At 37.6% G+C, this 17100-nt stretch overlaps 1 protein-coding gene across 1 annotated transcript; it reads left to right on the forward strand.

Annotated features, from left to right (window-relative positions):
• Window positions 1-147: 147 nt before the first annotated feature.
• CENPX (centromere protein X) lies at window positions 148-7632 on the forward strand (the record flags this gene model as incomplete). Its single annotated transcript, XM_083357238.1, has 5 exons — window positions 148-198; window positions 5816-5867; window positions 6075-6128; window positions 6705-6793; window positions 6968-7632. 5 exons carry the CDS (start codon window positions 148-150, stop codon window positions 6980-6982), a joined length of 261 nt encoding a protein of 86 aa, XP_083213364.1. The 3' UTR covers window positions 6983-7632.
• Window positions 7633-17100: the final 9468 nt, after the last annotated feature.

Below are 17100 nucleotides of genomic sequence, written 5' to 3' on the forward strand. Positions count from 1 at the left end.
CTACACGTCCCAGAATGCCTCTTGTTAAGAGTCTGGTGGCCCCGTTCTTCTCCGGAAGTAAACGGTTGAGGGTGGGACTCTAGGAACTACATTTCCCAACATGCCATGCGCCGTTCTGACGGTTTTAGCGCCGAATCTAACCAGGGAATGCAATGTGAAATGGAGACGAGGGAAGGATGCGCGGGAGGCTTCAAAAAGGTTAGGGAAACAGGCCGAGAAAAACAGTGGGGAAACAAAACAAAACAAAAAAAAAGAGTTCGGTTTGGACGGTCTGGGTTAGGATTCAGATGTGTGACAAAGGAAAAGAGGCGTAGCAATTCGAAGTTTTGACCGTACCGGGATGTAACGGGAGACGTAACACGTGGGAATGGCCGGAGGCTTACCATACAGAGCAGCTATCCCAGGGGGGAGTAAAGCGCCAGAAGTGTTGCTGCAAAAGTAGAAGAGTTTAAGGCTCGGGGATGCGGCTGTCCGGCAGGACGGAGGCTGCAACTTGAACTGAGGGAGGGGTAGTCCATTGGTCTATCGGCAGTCTGGGAATGGAGTCTGTGTAATAGGAATCCGTCAAGTTGAAATGAGGTCGCGTGGCTGAAAAGCAAAAATTAGTACTCTAGGCTAGGGGGAAATGCCCAGGAGATAAAAGACAATTCAGAGACTCTGGCGGCGCCTATAAAGTACAAGCTAGAAATAGATTAAGTTGGGGTTGGGCTATAAAATGAAATCGAGTCTCTCTGGTATCCTGGAATGGGGGCGCCGGAGGTGATTTCTTGTTTTGCCTCCCTAACATCGTCTACGGAGAAGTTTAATAAATGTTTATTATTAATATTGCTATTATGACATAATCTAGGACTGCTTATTCATCATGAGGTATTTGCACTAGCTTTACATTATAACGCGAAGGCAAAGGCGCTTTTGTTGTAGGAGTAAAACTGTATACTGAGCGTTGTACCTTGGCGCTATCTTTGTGACATGGATAAGAGCACGTCAAGGTTATGAACATGCAATTAGATATAAATTGTTATGTTCAAAAGTGGTGACAACTTGGATTAGAAAAGAAACAGCGTCAGACTTAATTTTGAATAATGCTTGGGATTTAATAGAGGGATGCAGTATACTGCTGAATTCATGGAGAGAGATGATCACAGTATTGAAATTGGACTATTGTCCATAAAATAAAAAAAATAAAATGTGATTTAAAAAAGGTCATGCATCCTCAGAATAATAGTTTGCTTAAAAATGTAGTGAAGATAGGATTAGGAAAGGTCTAATAGAATGGCAGTATGGTCAGGATAGTAAAGTAATGAAGGTGGGGACAGACTGCTAAAAGAGGCCAGGAAATGTATATAGATGTTGAATTCACTTTGGAGTAAAATGCTATCAGTACTGAATAATACCTTTCACTCAACTTCTCAAGCTGTATATTAATAACTATCATTATCCAGGAATGCATTTTAAAAGACACACAAATGTATCATTTAATGATTCTTCAAGTGAATGTTAGGTGTTGAATTAAGGAAATTCTTTGGAGCAATTCTAGAATGATACAGCAGATAGCACTAGAGCTTTCATTTCCTATTTTGTTTCTTATTAAGCCTGCAGTAAAACACAAATTGCCTGCTTCTTTTGTACAAAAGATGTATTTTTAAAAATTACTTCAAGAGCCTAATTGAATGCATTTTTAATTAGCCCAGTTTTATAGCTCAGTTTTACATTAAGTGTGCCTAAGCCCAAGTGCAAAGTTTCAGAAGACAAATCACAACTTGTCAACTTAGTAAAGTGTTGGCAAGTGCAATTGCAAAAGATCAGAAATCTTAGAAACTTGCTAGGCAGGATATATAATATTGAACTTGGTTTACCAGTAGTCTGACTTGATACACAATTGCATGCATAGGAAGACAAAGTACCCAGCTCTAGAGCTGGCAGAACACTTTCTTTTTCTTCTATTATCTTTCATGGAAGGAAAATTCTGGAAAAACTACCAAGAAAAGAGATAAAGCTGTGCTCCTCCTATTTATTCTGATTAGCATAAGCCTATGAAGGTTGTCACAAATAATTCCTTTCATCCCTCCCTGAAATCCAACCTTCATCAAGTTGAAGAAACGGTGCTTTAGAACGTTTGAAGTGAGAGAATACAGCTCCTTCCTGACATGAGCAAGAGAGGAAAATATTTTTTTAAAAAAATCTGTAAACTTGGCAGTTGTTGGGACGTTCTTTGTTAAGAATTATTACTTTGATAGCTTTTGTATTGTGTATATTTGTATATTACACAAATATGTGATCTGAGTAAAACTGAATATATTTTTGTATCATGTTACATAAATATGTGATCTGAGTAAAAGTGAGCAGAATAGCAAATTAGGTCTGCTTGGAAATACACTTTTTTCCCCATCTATCTGTCAGATATTTAACAATGGCTATTAGTCCATTTGAACTACTTTTTAATTGTTCAGTTCTTTCTAGTTTTTTCTTACCATGCTCATAAACTCTTGGTTCTCTTTATAATTCACAGAAATATTTCTTTTTTTAAATGGTAATTTTATTAAAGATTACAATTTACAACAATAAAAATTAACAGATTAAAAAAATAGAAGATGCAGAATAGGAAAAAATATAAAAAATAAAAGTAAGAATATAGTAAAGAAAAACAAAATAAATATAAAAGATGATTTCCCCCTTTGTCACAGCAAGTATAAACAATTTTAGTAACTTATCACCTTTTAAAATACAACAAATGATCTCTTCTTTCTTATTTTTATAAAATCTATATCCTATATCTTATCTGTAAGTGCATTCATAAAACCTTGTCATTTCGGGCATATCAGCAGATGTCCATTTAGGGTTACCAGAGGCAGGATATCTATTTTAGCCTTGATCAAATAAACTAACTTTATATTCATTCCTTTTACTTCTTATAATCTTGATCTTTACTCTCTTCAAACAATGTCTCAGAACTTGATTTCTTTTCAATACTTGCCCTTCCCACAACATTTTTCTTTAACATGCCTCTCTTGTAAATCTAGTGTAAGAAATTATCCATGTTAGTTTGTTATTTGTATAATCCTTTTAATTATTAAAACATCAGCATCTTTTGTATATCCGGTGTAACCTCTTTTTCCTTGTTATTCTTGTAGCCTGACATTTTTAAATCCACTTTCAAATTTGTCTCAATCATGTCAGGTAAAACCTCTTCCATAGCATCTATTTTCCTCTAATGCCAATTTTTATAGTCTTTTTCATTTTTAAAAGGATTCAAAATTGTATTTTCCCATGAGAAGTGTTCTTTATAATTAATTCCAAAAAGTTATTTCAAAGTTATCTGGACCCACAGCCATTTGAAACTTTTTAAAATCAAAATTTTAATCACCTTTACTGTTTATTACTTAATTTTTGTCCTTAATAACTTCTTTCACTAAGGATTGGACGAAAGTCATTTTGTGCTGTAAAATGTATTGCTCCAAAGGTTCCTAACAGCTGAAAAACTGTTAACAATAAATTTCCAAAAGTGATTAAAAAAGAAAGTACATGAATTTAGTGTCCTTTCAAAGGTGCTGATCCTGGTTTGATCAAGATGGTTATTCGCTCGTCTCTCAGAGCTCTAAACTCACCAATGACCTGCAGAGGGCAACTCTCTGGAGCACTTGTGGGCACTTTGAAATCCTCTTCTTGTCTGGAGAGGAATTACAAAAAGCTGTTTTTCTACGGATTGATCTTCAACTCGCCATTTCTTCCCCAGAAGACCAATTCATGGAATTATTTCCCTCAGTGTGTTGGTCTTCTAAAATGTCTGGGTGCGGTTTGATTAAGTAGTAAACTCACCAAGAGTACTTAATTAGTGGGGTGATTCATGTCCATCACATGTAAACTTTTAGTATCAAGTTCTGTTTAAAATGGTTGCTATATATCATACATGGATTCATTTACCAGTTTCTTCAGTTGCTAGAATTGCAATTACTAAACTGTAGTGTTCTGGCTCACCTTTCACTTTTGGAAGAAAAATGCAGCTTGTCTTATTAAATACAAATTAATAAAGTTTCCAAAGAAATCATATTTTTGTCATCACTTTTGTTTTCTAGTACATTTTATGTCTTTTATCAAAAATTGCTATATTGCTATGTAATTTTAGGTAATGTAGAATGCAGAATTGCTAGAATTTCTGAGGTTTGATGCACCGACTTTGATATTGTATCACTTAAAAAACCCCAACCTAAAAAAAGTTTGATACATGTGACCTTACTTTCTAGATTAATCAATAATGTATTGGTTTAGAGCTCAAGATTCAGAAATGGTATGAGTTTTTAACCAAGGAATGGCTGTGAAATTTGTAAACCCTGGGAAGATACACTTTTATATCCCCTTATAAATGCCCCTTATGCCGGCATCAACTTCCCTACCGCCCTGTGCGTTCCCACAGAGAGGGCCTCCTCAGGGTGCCACCGATCAGAGAATGTCGATTGGTGGCCCCCAGGGGGAGATCCTCTGTGGGCGCCCCGGAGCTATGGAATCAGTTACCGGTTGAGCTCCGGATGGCGCCTGATCTTCGCTCCTTCCGCCGCGATCTAAAGACATTCTTATTTGAACAAGCCGGCCTGGCTTGATGGGGGATTGGTGGGGTCTTTTATTATTATTTTAATATTTGTATTTACTGTTTTTAGTGGGCATATATTTAATTCTTTTTTAACTTTTGTAACTTTGTATTTTTTATTCTTGTTCACCGCCCTGAGTCCTTCGGGAGAAGGGCGGTATATAAATAAAATTATTATCATTATTATTATTATTATTATTATTATTATATTATTATTATTATTATTATTATTATTATTATTATTATCCAAGTGAAAGCCCATTGAATTCATTAACTAGTAGATGTATCTATAGATTTACTGTGTTAAATACTTAGAGGTTTTTCTGTTTTTGCACTGTCCAAAGTGCATAAAGTCCAATAGTTTTGAAGTTGAGACAAATGCTCCTTTAATTGGAAATAGTTCTTGAAAATCACAAACAAAATAATAGTTGTCCCAGCCAAACCAGTGGGTTGCAACCAGTTTTAACTAGCATAACAGTAGACGTAAATGTTGGTTGTAGAATAATAATATATCACATTATTTTTGAAATTGCATTGTTTGTTCTAATAAGAACAGAAAAAAATAAAGGAGGGTTGTTTTGCTTTTAAACTAGAAGAATTTTTCCCTTGAGGTGTGCATATTAAGATATTGCCTATGTGATACTTGACTAAAATCAGCTAAATGTCATTTAATACATTTAGCTCTATTTTCCTCTAAAAATTGTCCTATTTACTGAGGAAAAAAAGCCTCTCTTGTATGTCTTTACCCACCCACCACCACCACCCCAAAAAGAAACCACCTCTGTTGATAGGAATAATGGAAAATGCCTAACAATGTACTTTATTGGTTTTCTACCATTTCCAGAAAACCTAGAAGTAAAGAATAAAAAAACAAGGCATAGCCTTCATCGAAATAAGTAATTGTAAACAGGTGGGATGGCTGGTAGAAATGGATGGAGGATATACTGTTAAGTAATTAGAGTTTGGCCCAAGCAGCCAGAAGAAGGGTGGATGATGGGGCCTTCTTCTTGTGCAGGTATGAAGGCTTCCATAGTTGTTTCCCTCTTGCTCTCAAGAGAATAAGATCTAAACCTGGTAATGTATTTGGTCAGTTTCTTTTGATGTATTCCCCTATGCCAACAAGCTGACCTAAAATATATTACTTTACTTATTGAGTAGCTTTTTAAAATGGAAAGATAAAGAGATTCACTTTTTCTCCATTAACACTTCTTGACCGAGTCCCTTTCTGTGCAGGAGACCGTGAACAAACTGCTCCAGCTCCACTTCAAAGATGACAAAACGCGAGGTAATTGCTTTCCCTTCTGCCTCTGCAAAGAGGCCAACTGCTGCTGGACATCTTCCCAAATGTTTCTGTGGTGAGACCGTGCCCTGGAACATGAGAAATAACTGAAAAATAGTCGTGGTGTATGGGTTCCGGAGTTGCATGTGCATGAATGTGTGTGGGAAAAGGTGATGCTTAGACATGGTCTCAGGAACTTTCCTTCTCTTTCAGCCAGTGGTGATGCTGTGTTGTTGATGGCTGAAATGCTTAAAGTATTTGTTCGCGGTGAGTAATTAAACTGGACTGAGTCATAGAGGGGTGGGACAGGGCCTGTAGAATCTTAACGTTTTCTTGTGCAATTCTACATCCTATTTGAAGTTCCAAACTTTTTACTCATCCTTTGATGTTTTTAACAGAAGCAAGTGTATCACTCATAAATCTTTTTTATTCCAATCCCAGAATTAATTTCTCATCTTAATATTAACTGCTTAAATAAGTATGCATGCTGATAAAAATCAGAACTTTCCCAGAAATGTTAATTCATGAGTTACTACTTAGGTGGATGATAAAAATCAGAACTTTCCCAGAAATGTTAATTCATGAGTTACTACTTAGGATCCCTCTGCCTCTTATAATCTAGTCATATAACAAGTCTAGTCATGTGTCAAGTATACATATAAAGAGAGCACATGCTTGCTTACTAGTAATTTTCTGTTTTTATAATAATGGTGACAAGAAAAAGCATCACAAACATCACAAACCCTTTTCTATTAAGAAAAACCTTCCCGATATGCCATTTTTGCCCTCTTTCCCAATGTCCCACCTACTTATTTTTGCTTGCTATATTTGTGTCTTTTGCAGAAGCAGCAGCACGAGGGGCACGGCAAGCTCGGACTGAGGATGTAACTAGGGTGGAAGTGGAACACGTGGAAAAAATCCTGCCACAGTTGGTATGACAGCATCTCAGATTCCATAATTAATAGGTTACGGATATGGGCAAAGGGATCTTAATCTCCTTTTACAGGGATATGTTTAACTGGTAATAACTGGGCAAATGGAACTCAGATTTGTTAATTAATTTGGGGCAAATCTGTTATTTATGTTAAAATGCTTAATTTCCACAGCTTCTGGATTTCTAGAAACCTGATGAATGAAAAACCTGTATTCCTCTTACTAAGAAGATCTTGAGCTGAACTCAGAAGCAAAATGATTGATAGACTTGTAATATGGAATTTCCTACAAAATTTGCTGACTTACTGGAATGACAACTTCAACAACTTCAGCTCTGTTTTCTATCTCTTTTGGGGTGCTTAGTGGCTGTCCACTGTTGCCTAAAATAACTGAGTTTGTTGGGAGTTTCTTGTAACAAAATTCCTGGAGCAGATGGTAGCTATCTGAAGTTGTGCCCTGCCCTTCTGATTCCCATTCATAGTCAGGTAATGTCTTTACTTTTCTAATGGGAAAAACAGGTGCCACCTTCTAGAGGTGTGTGGAAAGGGTGAGTATGCTTGGAAGACTTGGCCACATCAAGGGCTCTTGTCACCTTCGGGAATGAGTGCTGTCTTAAGTTCTTAAACAGGAGCCTAGCTCCAAATCTGCCAACAAGCAGGTACCTGATCTTTATTTTATGAATAAACAGCCCCTGTCCTTCAATCCTTTCCCACATTCCACAGGGCCATGACATCAAAGAGTGCATGGAACCTTTTAACCATTTGATATTCCTCTAAGAAGCTGCTTTCCCTCTGCTATAAATTTGTTCTTACAAAGAAATGTCAATAAATCAAAAATAACCTCCCTCCCTTGTGTGGGCTCCTTGTTGCAATTAATCATAGAAAGTCAAGTATCTTCAAAGAGTTGTTTGGCCTCCCCACCCTGCCTTTTCTTTGTAGGACGAAAGAAAAACTTTCAGAAAGGGGCAGAATAACAAACAGCATGTGTGAGGATCCCACATCATGCAAGACCCAGCCCCTCTGTCAGCAGGGGAGGGGGGAAGCTGTGAAATAGTAAACCTTACACATGGAGGCAGGGCGTAGCCTAATGATTCTGGTTCTGTTGTGAAAGAAAGATCAGGCCTAAAAGAAGTGTAATTGTATCTTAAGGCAATGTTTTTCAACCTTTTTTGGGCAAAGGCACACTTGTTTCATGAAAAAAATCACGAGGCACTCCACCATTAGAAAATGTTAAAAAATTTAACTCTGTGCCTATATTGACTATATATAAAGTAATTCTCTTGAATAGGAATCAAATAAACACAAAGAAAGTATTTTATAATTACTTTTCAATTTTTCCCACGGCACACCGTGCCGCGGAACAGTGGTTGAAAAACACTGTCTTAAGGAACTCAGAAGTAAGCTCCACTAGGTTCAGTGGGACTTAGGGGACATAACTAAGGAGGACTGTGCTCTTGTGGATATTGGATTACAGGTATCATTACATCTGGTCATCAGACAAGCTGAAGCTGTAATCCAGCAACGACTGGGAGTAGCAAACTCACCATTCCAGATTTATATACAATACTCTGTGTGTGTGTGTGTGTGTGTGTGTGTGTGTGTGTGTGTGAAATTAATGATACTCATATCAGCTTTAAAGTAAGAATGGTAATAACCAAGGTGGTCAATGAGCGTTTCTACATATTAGCTTTGTACAAGAAATTACTATTGCTTTTCATTGTTTCTGGTACACCTAATACTAGTTACTCCTAAGACAAAGGAGACATATTAGCTGGGATGCTGATATATTCAAAACTATTTTAAGAAGCAGGTGCTTCCGACACAAGTGTAATGTAAGTATTATATTAACCATATTATCTGTTAAGAGGTAGATGAACAACCAGCCTAAATTTAGCCAGTTTTGAGTGAATGAGGATGTGAATGTTGATTTCTCCAACTGAAGCCAGATCCTATTCTAGAAGGGTTTTTCACATTGGCTTTATATTTACACATATAATCAAGTTAGGAAATATAATTGCAATCAAAAGTAATCAAGTTCTTGAAGCATTGACAAGAGGCCCTAGTTACTATTAGCTTATAAACTTACTTTGGTTGAAAACGATATTTGTCTAGCAACCTCAACATGATTATTACCTATATTATTGCATGTATTGAAACAAATTGCTCAAAATTTTCTTTTGGTTTGATTTTTGTATTCCCTGGAGAGCAAATAGCCAACACAGTTTCTCATATACACCTTTAACTTGAAACCAGTCTAAGATACTGCCAAAGGCAGGAAGCTCTGTACTCAAGGTGAAGTTAATTAAGAAACATACATGCATACAATTATTTCATTACAATCATTCTACTGCATATAATCATTCTCTAGTATACAGCTAGAATTAATAAAGTGTCCTTGTTTGGATTTTTCCAAGATAAATTCTAATTCTAGCCCAGGCAGGATGTTGAAAAAGAATACTGTAAATTAAATGTGACCTAAACGTGATCTTTAGGGTTATTCAGTGAATATGCTGTAAAGAATTGGTACTTTTAGGAATTGGATTAAGCTCTCTCACTAAATTGTGGTACACATAAAAAAAATATATAATTGCTTTTGTAGCGGCACCACTGAATCTGTAGAGGTAAGGCTGGAGAGTTCAAATCAGCTCTCCCTGAAAACATCCAGTCCTACAATCTTTAACTCTGCCTCCTGCCTTGATGCTGTTTTTGCTGTTGCCTCCTTGCTTTCAGGGGGATGTCTATACCTGCTCTTCACAACCGGCATGCCTTATTGATAAATAACAATGTGCATGCACCTTATTAATGAATTAAAAAAAGGAGAAAAAGCAGATAAAAACAATTTAACTGCCTCTTGGGTGAGAAACAGGCATGGCACTAGAATTGGGCCCTTCTATCCATGGAGAGATGAATCAATCTTTAAAAAAGTTGATCCATTTTTTTTAAGTATAGGTAGTCATTGACTTATGACCACAATCGAGTCCAAAATGTTTATTGCTAAGTGAGTCTTGCCCCATTTTATGACCTTTCTTGCCACAGTTGTAAAGCGAATCACTGCAGTTAAGTTAGTAACATGGTTAAGTGGAGCAGGCTTCCCCCATTTTCTTCGTTTCTCAGAAGGTCACAAAAGGGGATTATGTGACCAAGGAACATTGCAACTATTATAAGCCAAGACCCAATTCCCAAGCATCCGAATTCTGATTACATGATCATGGGGATGCTGCAACGGTTGTAAATGTGAAAAACAATCATAACAGTCAAAAAGAGACACTTTTTTCAGTGCTGTTGTAACTTTCAATAATCACTAAACAAATTTACATACAAAACCACCAGTGGTATAGCAAATAAAAATATAGGGCTAAACAGGGCTACTACAATCAGGCAGTGCCTCTAAAATTCAGGACAAAAGATTTGGCAGATACCAATGTAGTTCTAATGTGCTCTCCTTTAGATGCAAGTCTTATATAAAGGCTAATTTGCATAAAATACACGGGTTGAATTTTTAAGTTTGATTATTTGATTGTACAAACAGACAGAAAATGAAGCTAAATTAGTACATTCTTAGCTAACATTTCCTCTAGATCCTTGGAATTGTGCCAATGTGTTACTAGGAAAATCCTTTTTCCAAATTCTGATTTTATTCAGAGGTTACAGAATGTATTTTTCTTTTTCTTTCCACCCCTTTGGTTTGCAGCTTGTCTGCTATGTGAAAACTGTCTGCAGTTTCCAAAATTACAAAGGTTTTTTCACCTGGAAAGGGAGTGGTTGTGGGTGATCTCTTTTGGATACACGCTAAAGAAGCATTTCTTCAAGAAGATCCTGCCCAAGACAGAGAGACATACATTTCTGCCTGAGAAGCATTTGTCAATCATGAATGCTGGATGACATCAACAATTGTATCAGTTTTAAGACCAGTTATGGCAATTGAGTGTTTCAGATTTTACTCCAAGAAACTGCATCATAATGCCAAAGTAGTTATCTGCAATTTTTTTCAGTGCAGATGTACCTTTTCTTGGGATTTTGTAGCTGCCACATGATAAACCATACAGCTGCTGTAAAGAACTGCAAACAGGTGTTTGCAAACAGGCAGTGCAGAGGGTGGTGAGGATGGCCGAAAAGATCATTGGCAGTTCCCTCCCTCCCATCCAGGACATACCACAGAAGCGTTGTTTGAACAGGGTCCGTAAGATTATCTGGGACACTACTCATTCTCTTCACAACCTGTTTTCCTTGTTACCTTCTGGGAGGAGGCTTCGTGGTATCCGTAGCAGAACATCCAGATTCAGCCAGTTTCATTCCATACAGCATTAACCTTGTGAACTCTCAAGCTTCCTCCTTCCATTATATATTCAAGATGGACAGTATTTAATATTTTATTGTTATGTATATGTCGGGGTGTGGGTCTATACATATGTTGTATATAGTATGTTTTAGGTGTGTGTCATGTATGTGTTTCACTTTTAATTGAAAGCATTTGGGGGGGGAATGAATCCAAAACGCTGGACTATCCTAATGATTATTTCTGCAACATGGTGATTAGGAATTGCAAATGAGAGCTGGAAGACTAAGTTAAGATTACTTCCAGTCACAAAATGTCATTGAGTGAACTTGGCTAAGAAATAGTGATGAGGTAAGTTGATAACCCAATTTACCGCATAAACTGGAAAATAAAGCAGGAAGGGATACTGAACGTTATGTTGAGAATCTGGAAAAAATATATATAAATTACAAATAGCAATGTAAAGTTTGGCATGAGAGCATATAGTTTTTTTAATAAAATATTAATAGGCTGAGCAAGCTTTGTTTTTTTTGGAGTATAGAATAGGTGTGAGAGAGGATTGTCACACTTTCAAAGAATCTGCTGGCTATAAATTGTGTAAACGTACAGCTGCAGGCCAGCCTGCCTTCTCAAAACAGAGGTGCTTCCTCTTCACTTCTTGAAAGTGCAAGATAAAGCAAGCAATTAAGTCATTTGAATTGCCTACAGAGAATCAATATTTGGAAGCAAAAGTACTTTCTGGGATTACTGTGCTATTACTTTAACAGTTTTTCCAATAAATCTTACTAATCAGAGTTTGTTTTCCAGTCTTAATCACTACTAGTTTTATGTAGTGGTGGAGATGCTAGCCTAGAAATCAGGAGTTCTAGTCTAGGCATAAATGCTGACTGGGTAACTTTAGGTCAGTCATCCTCAGACCAATCCATCTCACAGAGCTGTTCTGGGGAAAATAGGAGGACAATATATGTATGTTCACTGCCTTGAGTTACTTATAAAGTAATAAAAGGGATAAAAATTAATAAATGCAAAGTTTTGACAATTATGCCTTTTTCCCCAACTAGCATTCAGTAAGAATTTATGCATTTGTGATAAGATCCATGTGTGTTTCCAGCTGAGAACAATCTAAAGCTAAGCTAATTTTCAGAACCGTAGTCCTGCTTCAAAACCAACGTTTTGAAACAGAAGCACCTCTGTGAAAATTGATTATTCTGCATTAGTAAGCATCAGATTTATTAAGTTCTTCTGGAAGTACTAGTATTCGGTATTAGATATAGAAACCTTTAGAAATGATGGCCAGAAGTAATTGCACCTATAAGTTAAAAAAGTTAAAAAAAATTGCCTCTTACTGAAAAACAGTGGGACAAAAAAAGCAGAAAACTCTTCAACTAGGGCTCTTAATTTGCTGATTTTACCTTGCAAATCTAATCTGGCATCCAGCAGAATGCATGCCAAAGTATTAAAACAAAATTCTCTTATTATTTTTTTTTAAAAAGCCACATATACTCTTAAACCCAATATATCATGCTAATACGTACAATCCTTTGAATAGAAGGGATGTAAAGATGTTGCAGCACAGAATATCAACTACCCAACTATACAACAGTATAGCATATAAAAGCATACTGTATGAAAGACCAAAACCAGCTCTTGTGTCAAGACTGACTGGTTCAAAGGAAACAAAACTTCCAACGCAGGATGCAGAAATAAGATACCCGCTAAGCTCTTATGCAGAGATGGACTAACTGAAAAGTATACAGACCCGCATTCTTTCAGCAAGAATAGGGTGATTGATGCAGACTGTTTTGTATAGTAACCTGAATTAGGTTTGTAATTATTTTTTTAGAGCAGACACTTTAAGTATTATGGGCGATAGTAGAGGGTGTGGGCAGAACTGTTCTATGGACTCAATTTTCATCTTATTTTAACTGACATTAAATATCACATTGTTTGCTGTTTTAGTTACCTTCTGTTCTTTTCACTCAGGAATGTCTTCCTTACCTTTTTCGTCCCTCATTCCCTCCCAACTTTCTTCAAAGCAGCTGGAAGCATTTGGAAGTAATTAGACCTGAAGGGAAATGTTGGCCAATCTAGGAGACAATGACAAGTGCCAGGAATCCTTAGTGCCCCTTCCAGCCACTTTCAAGTTCATTCAGATTGTACAGTGCTGTTTTCTTTGTTAAAAAAAAAAGTGGAGGCAAGAGGGAACTGGGCCAGATCAACCCCACTGAATGGAAAAGCTGGTTACTCTGACTGCGTCTGAACAGTGGATAGAGGTGAAATGTAGAGATTCAAGTGGAGATTGCACAGCCATTTTAAAGATATTTATATCCTTGCAGAAAAGACACATCCTTTGTTTGCCTAGTGTGAACTCCATTTGATCATCTTTCAAGATTATAAAAAGGCAGGCATAGATTAAAAAAAAAACACCTTGTGATGTGGATCACTTATTTCTAAGAAGAATATGCTGCTTCCTTCAGTGACATGCCGACACAGGAGAAAGATTCAGCATCTTTTGAGCAATACAGCACAGATGTTATTCGTCTAGCTTTGCAGCTATTTGCAGGGGTGCATCTCTTCTATCTGCCCATTCCCATGGTGAATAAATATAGAAGCTCTTGAATGCTTAAGTACTGTTGTCAAGTGAAAATATGCATGTGCAATAATTTGTAAGCAGAGCTATACAAAATGTTCCACATTCCAAATGAATGCTTTGAAACTCTGAGCTTCGGGTGGGGGGGGGGAAACCCCAGTGGTCTGAAGATTTGTTCTCTATTAAGGACAAAACAGGGCACTGTTTCAGTATTGTAGCATGTACTGCCATTCCCATAACTGAAGGAATGTTTTTTTTTAAAATAAGCCAGCCAGAGGCTTAAAGTGTATTAACCAATAAAAAAAGAGGAACGTGCCACCACTGGTTGAAGGTAACTGAAGGCAGGAGGGTACAATAATAAGAGTCAGCTAAGTTTATGTTCAGTGTTTGAAAATTAATTTTTATTAAAGAAAAAGACTTGCTTGCCTATTCACTGGGGTTTCAATTCATTCTTATTAGGAAGTTAGAATCCAATACTGGAATACAGTGATAGTATTGACATGTTGGGTTATCTTTTCAGGTAGGCTATTAAATGCAAACACCGCATTACATATAAGATAACCTACAGCAGGGGTGTCAAACTCAATTTCATTGAGGGCCGCATCAGCATTGTGGTTGCCCTCAGGGGGCCGGGTGGGTGTGGCCTGGGTGGGCGTGGCCTACTGGGTGGGCATGGCTAGAGTGTATGGCCTACTGGGTGGGCGTGGCCAGCTCTACATCGTTCGCATCAAGGGTGCCTGTGGGGGCCTGGGCAGGAGTGGGACAGATCTGAGGGTCTCTGGCAGAAGGAGGGTCTCTGGACCAGGGCCAAGGCAGTGGGGTCTGTTCCCTCACTCTTTCCAGGATGGCTTCGCGGGCCGCATGAAACCACTTTGCGGGCCGGATCTGGCCCCCGGGCCTTGCGTTTGACATGTCTGACCTACAGGATATCAATATCAATAGCAACAGCAATAGCACTTAAGACTTCTATACTCCCCCATAGCGCTTTACAGCACTGGATGGTTTACAATGTCTGCCTATTGTAATGTCTACAATGTCTGAGCCTTGGTGGAGCAGTGGGCTAATGCCTCCTTAAGTAACACCAGCTGCCTGCAATTAGTGCAGGTTCGCATCCCACCAGGCTCAAGGTTGACTCAGCCTTCCATCCTTCCGAGGTAGGTCAAATGAGGACCCAGATTGTTGGGGGCAATTAAGCTGACTTTGTAATAATGCCGCTTGGGGGGGGAAAAGCCCTAATAAGCAGGCATATACATAGAATGAAGGCTATTGCTAAGCACATTGGTTTGTGCTTAAATTGTAAGCCGCCCTGAGTCTTCGGAGAAGGGTGGGATATAAATGGGATTAAAATAAAAAAATAATAAATTGCTTCAACAATCTAGGCCTCATTTTACCGACCTCAGAAGGATGGAAGGCTGAGTCAACCTTGATCTCCAGACTGTGGGCACAGTTTGTCTGCAATACTGTATTCTTAACCACTGCACCACCATGGCTCCTAATGTAATGCTGTCTTGAAGTGAATCTGTCCTTAGTTGGGGTTACTTATGTAGCGAAATTTAGCCAGCATAAGTTTAAAGAGCACACAAATTATTATGCTGTAGTAGTATGGCTTCCCCATTTTACCTGCTTTTGTGGCTTTATGGCATAAAATAAAGGCAGAAAGGACTTGTTGCAAATCCCTTCTGCTCTTTTTGGCAGAACACTCAATATTTTGAATGTTCTATAGGAATATGGGGCATTCAGATTTGACATGGAGCCATTTTGTTTCAGGCAAAGTGTTTTATGGAGTTCTTGGTACTCTGAGCTTGGTTGATTTCTTGCATACATTTTATTACTCAACTACAGAACAACTTCAGTATTAGAGGAGAGAGGAGTTTGGTGCCTATTTATATATAGGATTTGCCCAGTCAGTTGGTGAGGGCATAGTTTTCTCCTTGGTATGTTTCTTGATTAATCTGTTTACTGCTTGCTTGTTTGAGTTGTTAATTCCTTAGAGTATTGATTATTATTTACTGCTTGTTTGTCTGGTATTAATCCTAGTGTTAATCCCTGCTTATTTGGGTATTAAATAAATAAATTGGTTGCTGGCAAGGTGTTCTGGTCTGTTTCCTTTTTAGTCTTTTTATTCTCTCTTTTGAATAGCACGTAAATGTTGTTTATCTCTATATAAGTGTTGATGGCTGATTTGTCTGAGTGCCAAGCTTTCAGGAATTCTCTTGTGTTTCTGAATTTAGCTTGTTTTAGAAGTCTCAGTTTCCCAGTTGAAACTATGTTGTGAAATAAAGCTTTCATCCTGTCTTCTGATTGCTAGTTAGTATTCATGCATGTGCTCTGCCAATGTTATGTTATGCTATATACTGTCTGTTGCAGTCTTTCCACTATATGTTGTAGATGACTCCATTTTTCTTCTTGGATTACTGGGTCTTTTGCTTTATTTTGGAGGATTTCAATTGGTTTGTGTGCTATGATGATGCCATGTGGTGTAATAGTCTTTAGTTGGTTTTGAGATGTTTTTGATGTACAACAGTATTATCATTTTCAGAGCTTGTGTTGATTGTGCTGTGAGGGATTGAGTGGTCATGCACTTTCTGATAAAGCTACATGGGTATCCATTTTGTCGGAAGATATTGTCTAGGCAGTCTATTTCCTTTTTCTAGTGTTCTGAGTTGTTGCAGTACATTTGTGCTTGCCTGAATTATGTTGTTACACAGCTCCTCTTCTGGGAGTTTGGGTTGTTACTTTGGTAGTGTAGTACTTGGTTAGCGTGGGTGATTTTTTGATAGACTTATGTTTCTAATTTGCTGCCATTTCTCTTTTGATGGATATCCAGGAAGGGCAATGTGTTGTTTTCTTCTTCCCTTGTGCATTTTATTCCTTTGAAGATGTAGTTTATTGTTTCATGTGTTTTCTCTGGTTGCTCCTTTTTTAATATGACAAAAGTGCCTTCCACATTCCAGATCCATATTTTTGGTGGTATGCATGGGAATGCTATGGTTTCTAGATACTGCATTAGAGTCTGTGCTATGGATTCTGAGACTGGATATGGGTGTTTCTCTGATTTATTGATATATGTGCCCATCAAACTGAAAGTGAGGCAGAGGTTGATGAGACAGACTGATGAGGTCCATGATTATGAGTATTTTGATGTTAGTGTATTTGGTTATGTAGGGTATGTTATATAGTACTGCTGCCGTGGATTCTTTCACTGGATCTGGGTCGATGGATATAAAGAGTGCTGTAACATTGAATGAAACAAGGATCTCTCCTTCTATTATTAGGTGTTTGATTTTTTTGAAGACACTTAATGGAATATTTGGTCCCCTCTGTGAAATGTCCAAGGTTTCTTGTAAGTCTTTTAGTTATGTTCTGTGTTGGGATCCTTAGTAACAATGCAATCAAACAAAAGAGATATGTTGAGCTTGTATATTTTTAGGTGTTGATAGA

The sequence above is a fragment of the Vipera ursinii genome (assembly GCF_947247035.1).
Source record: "Vipera ursinii genome assembly, chromosome: 2".
NCBI classification, from domain to species: domain Eukaryota; kingdom Metazoa; phylum Chordata; class Lepidosauria; order Squamata; family Viperidae; genus Vipera; species Vipera ursinii.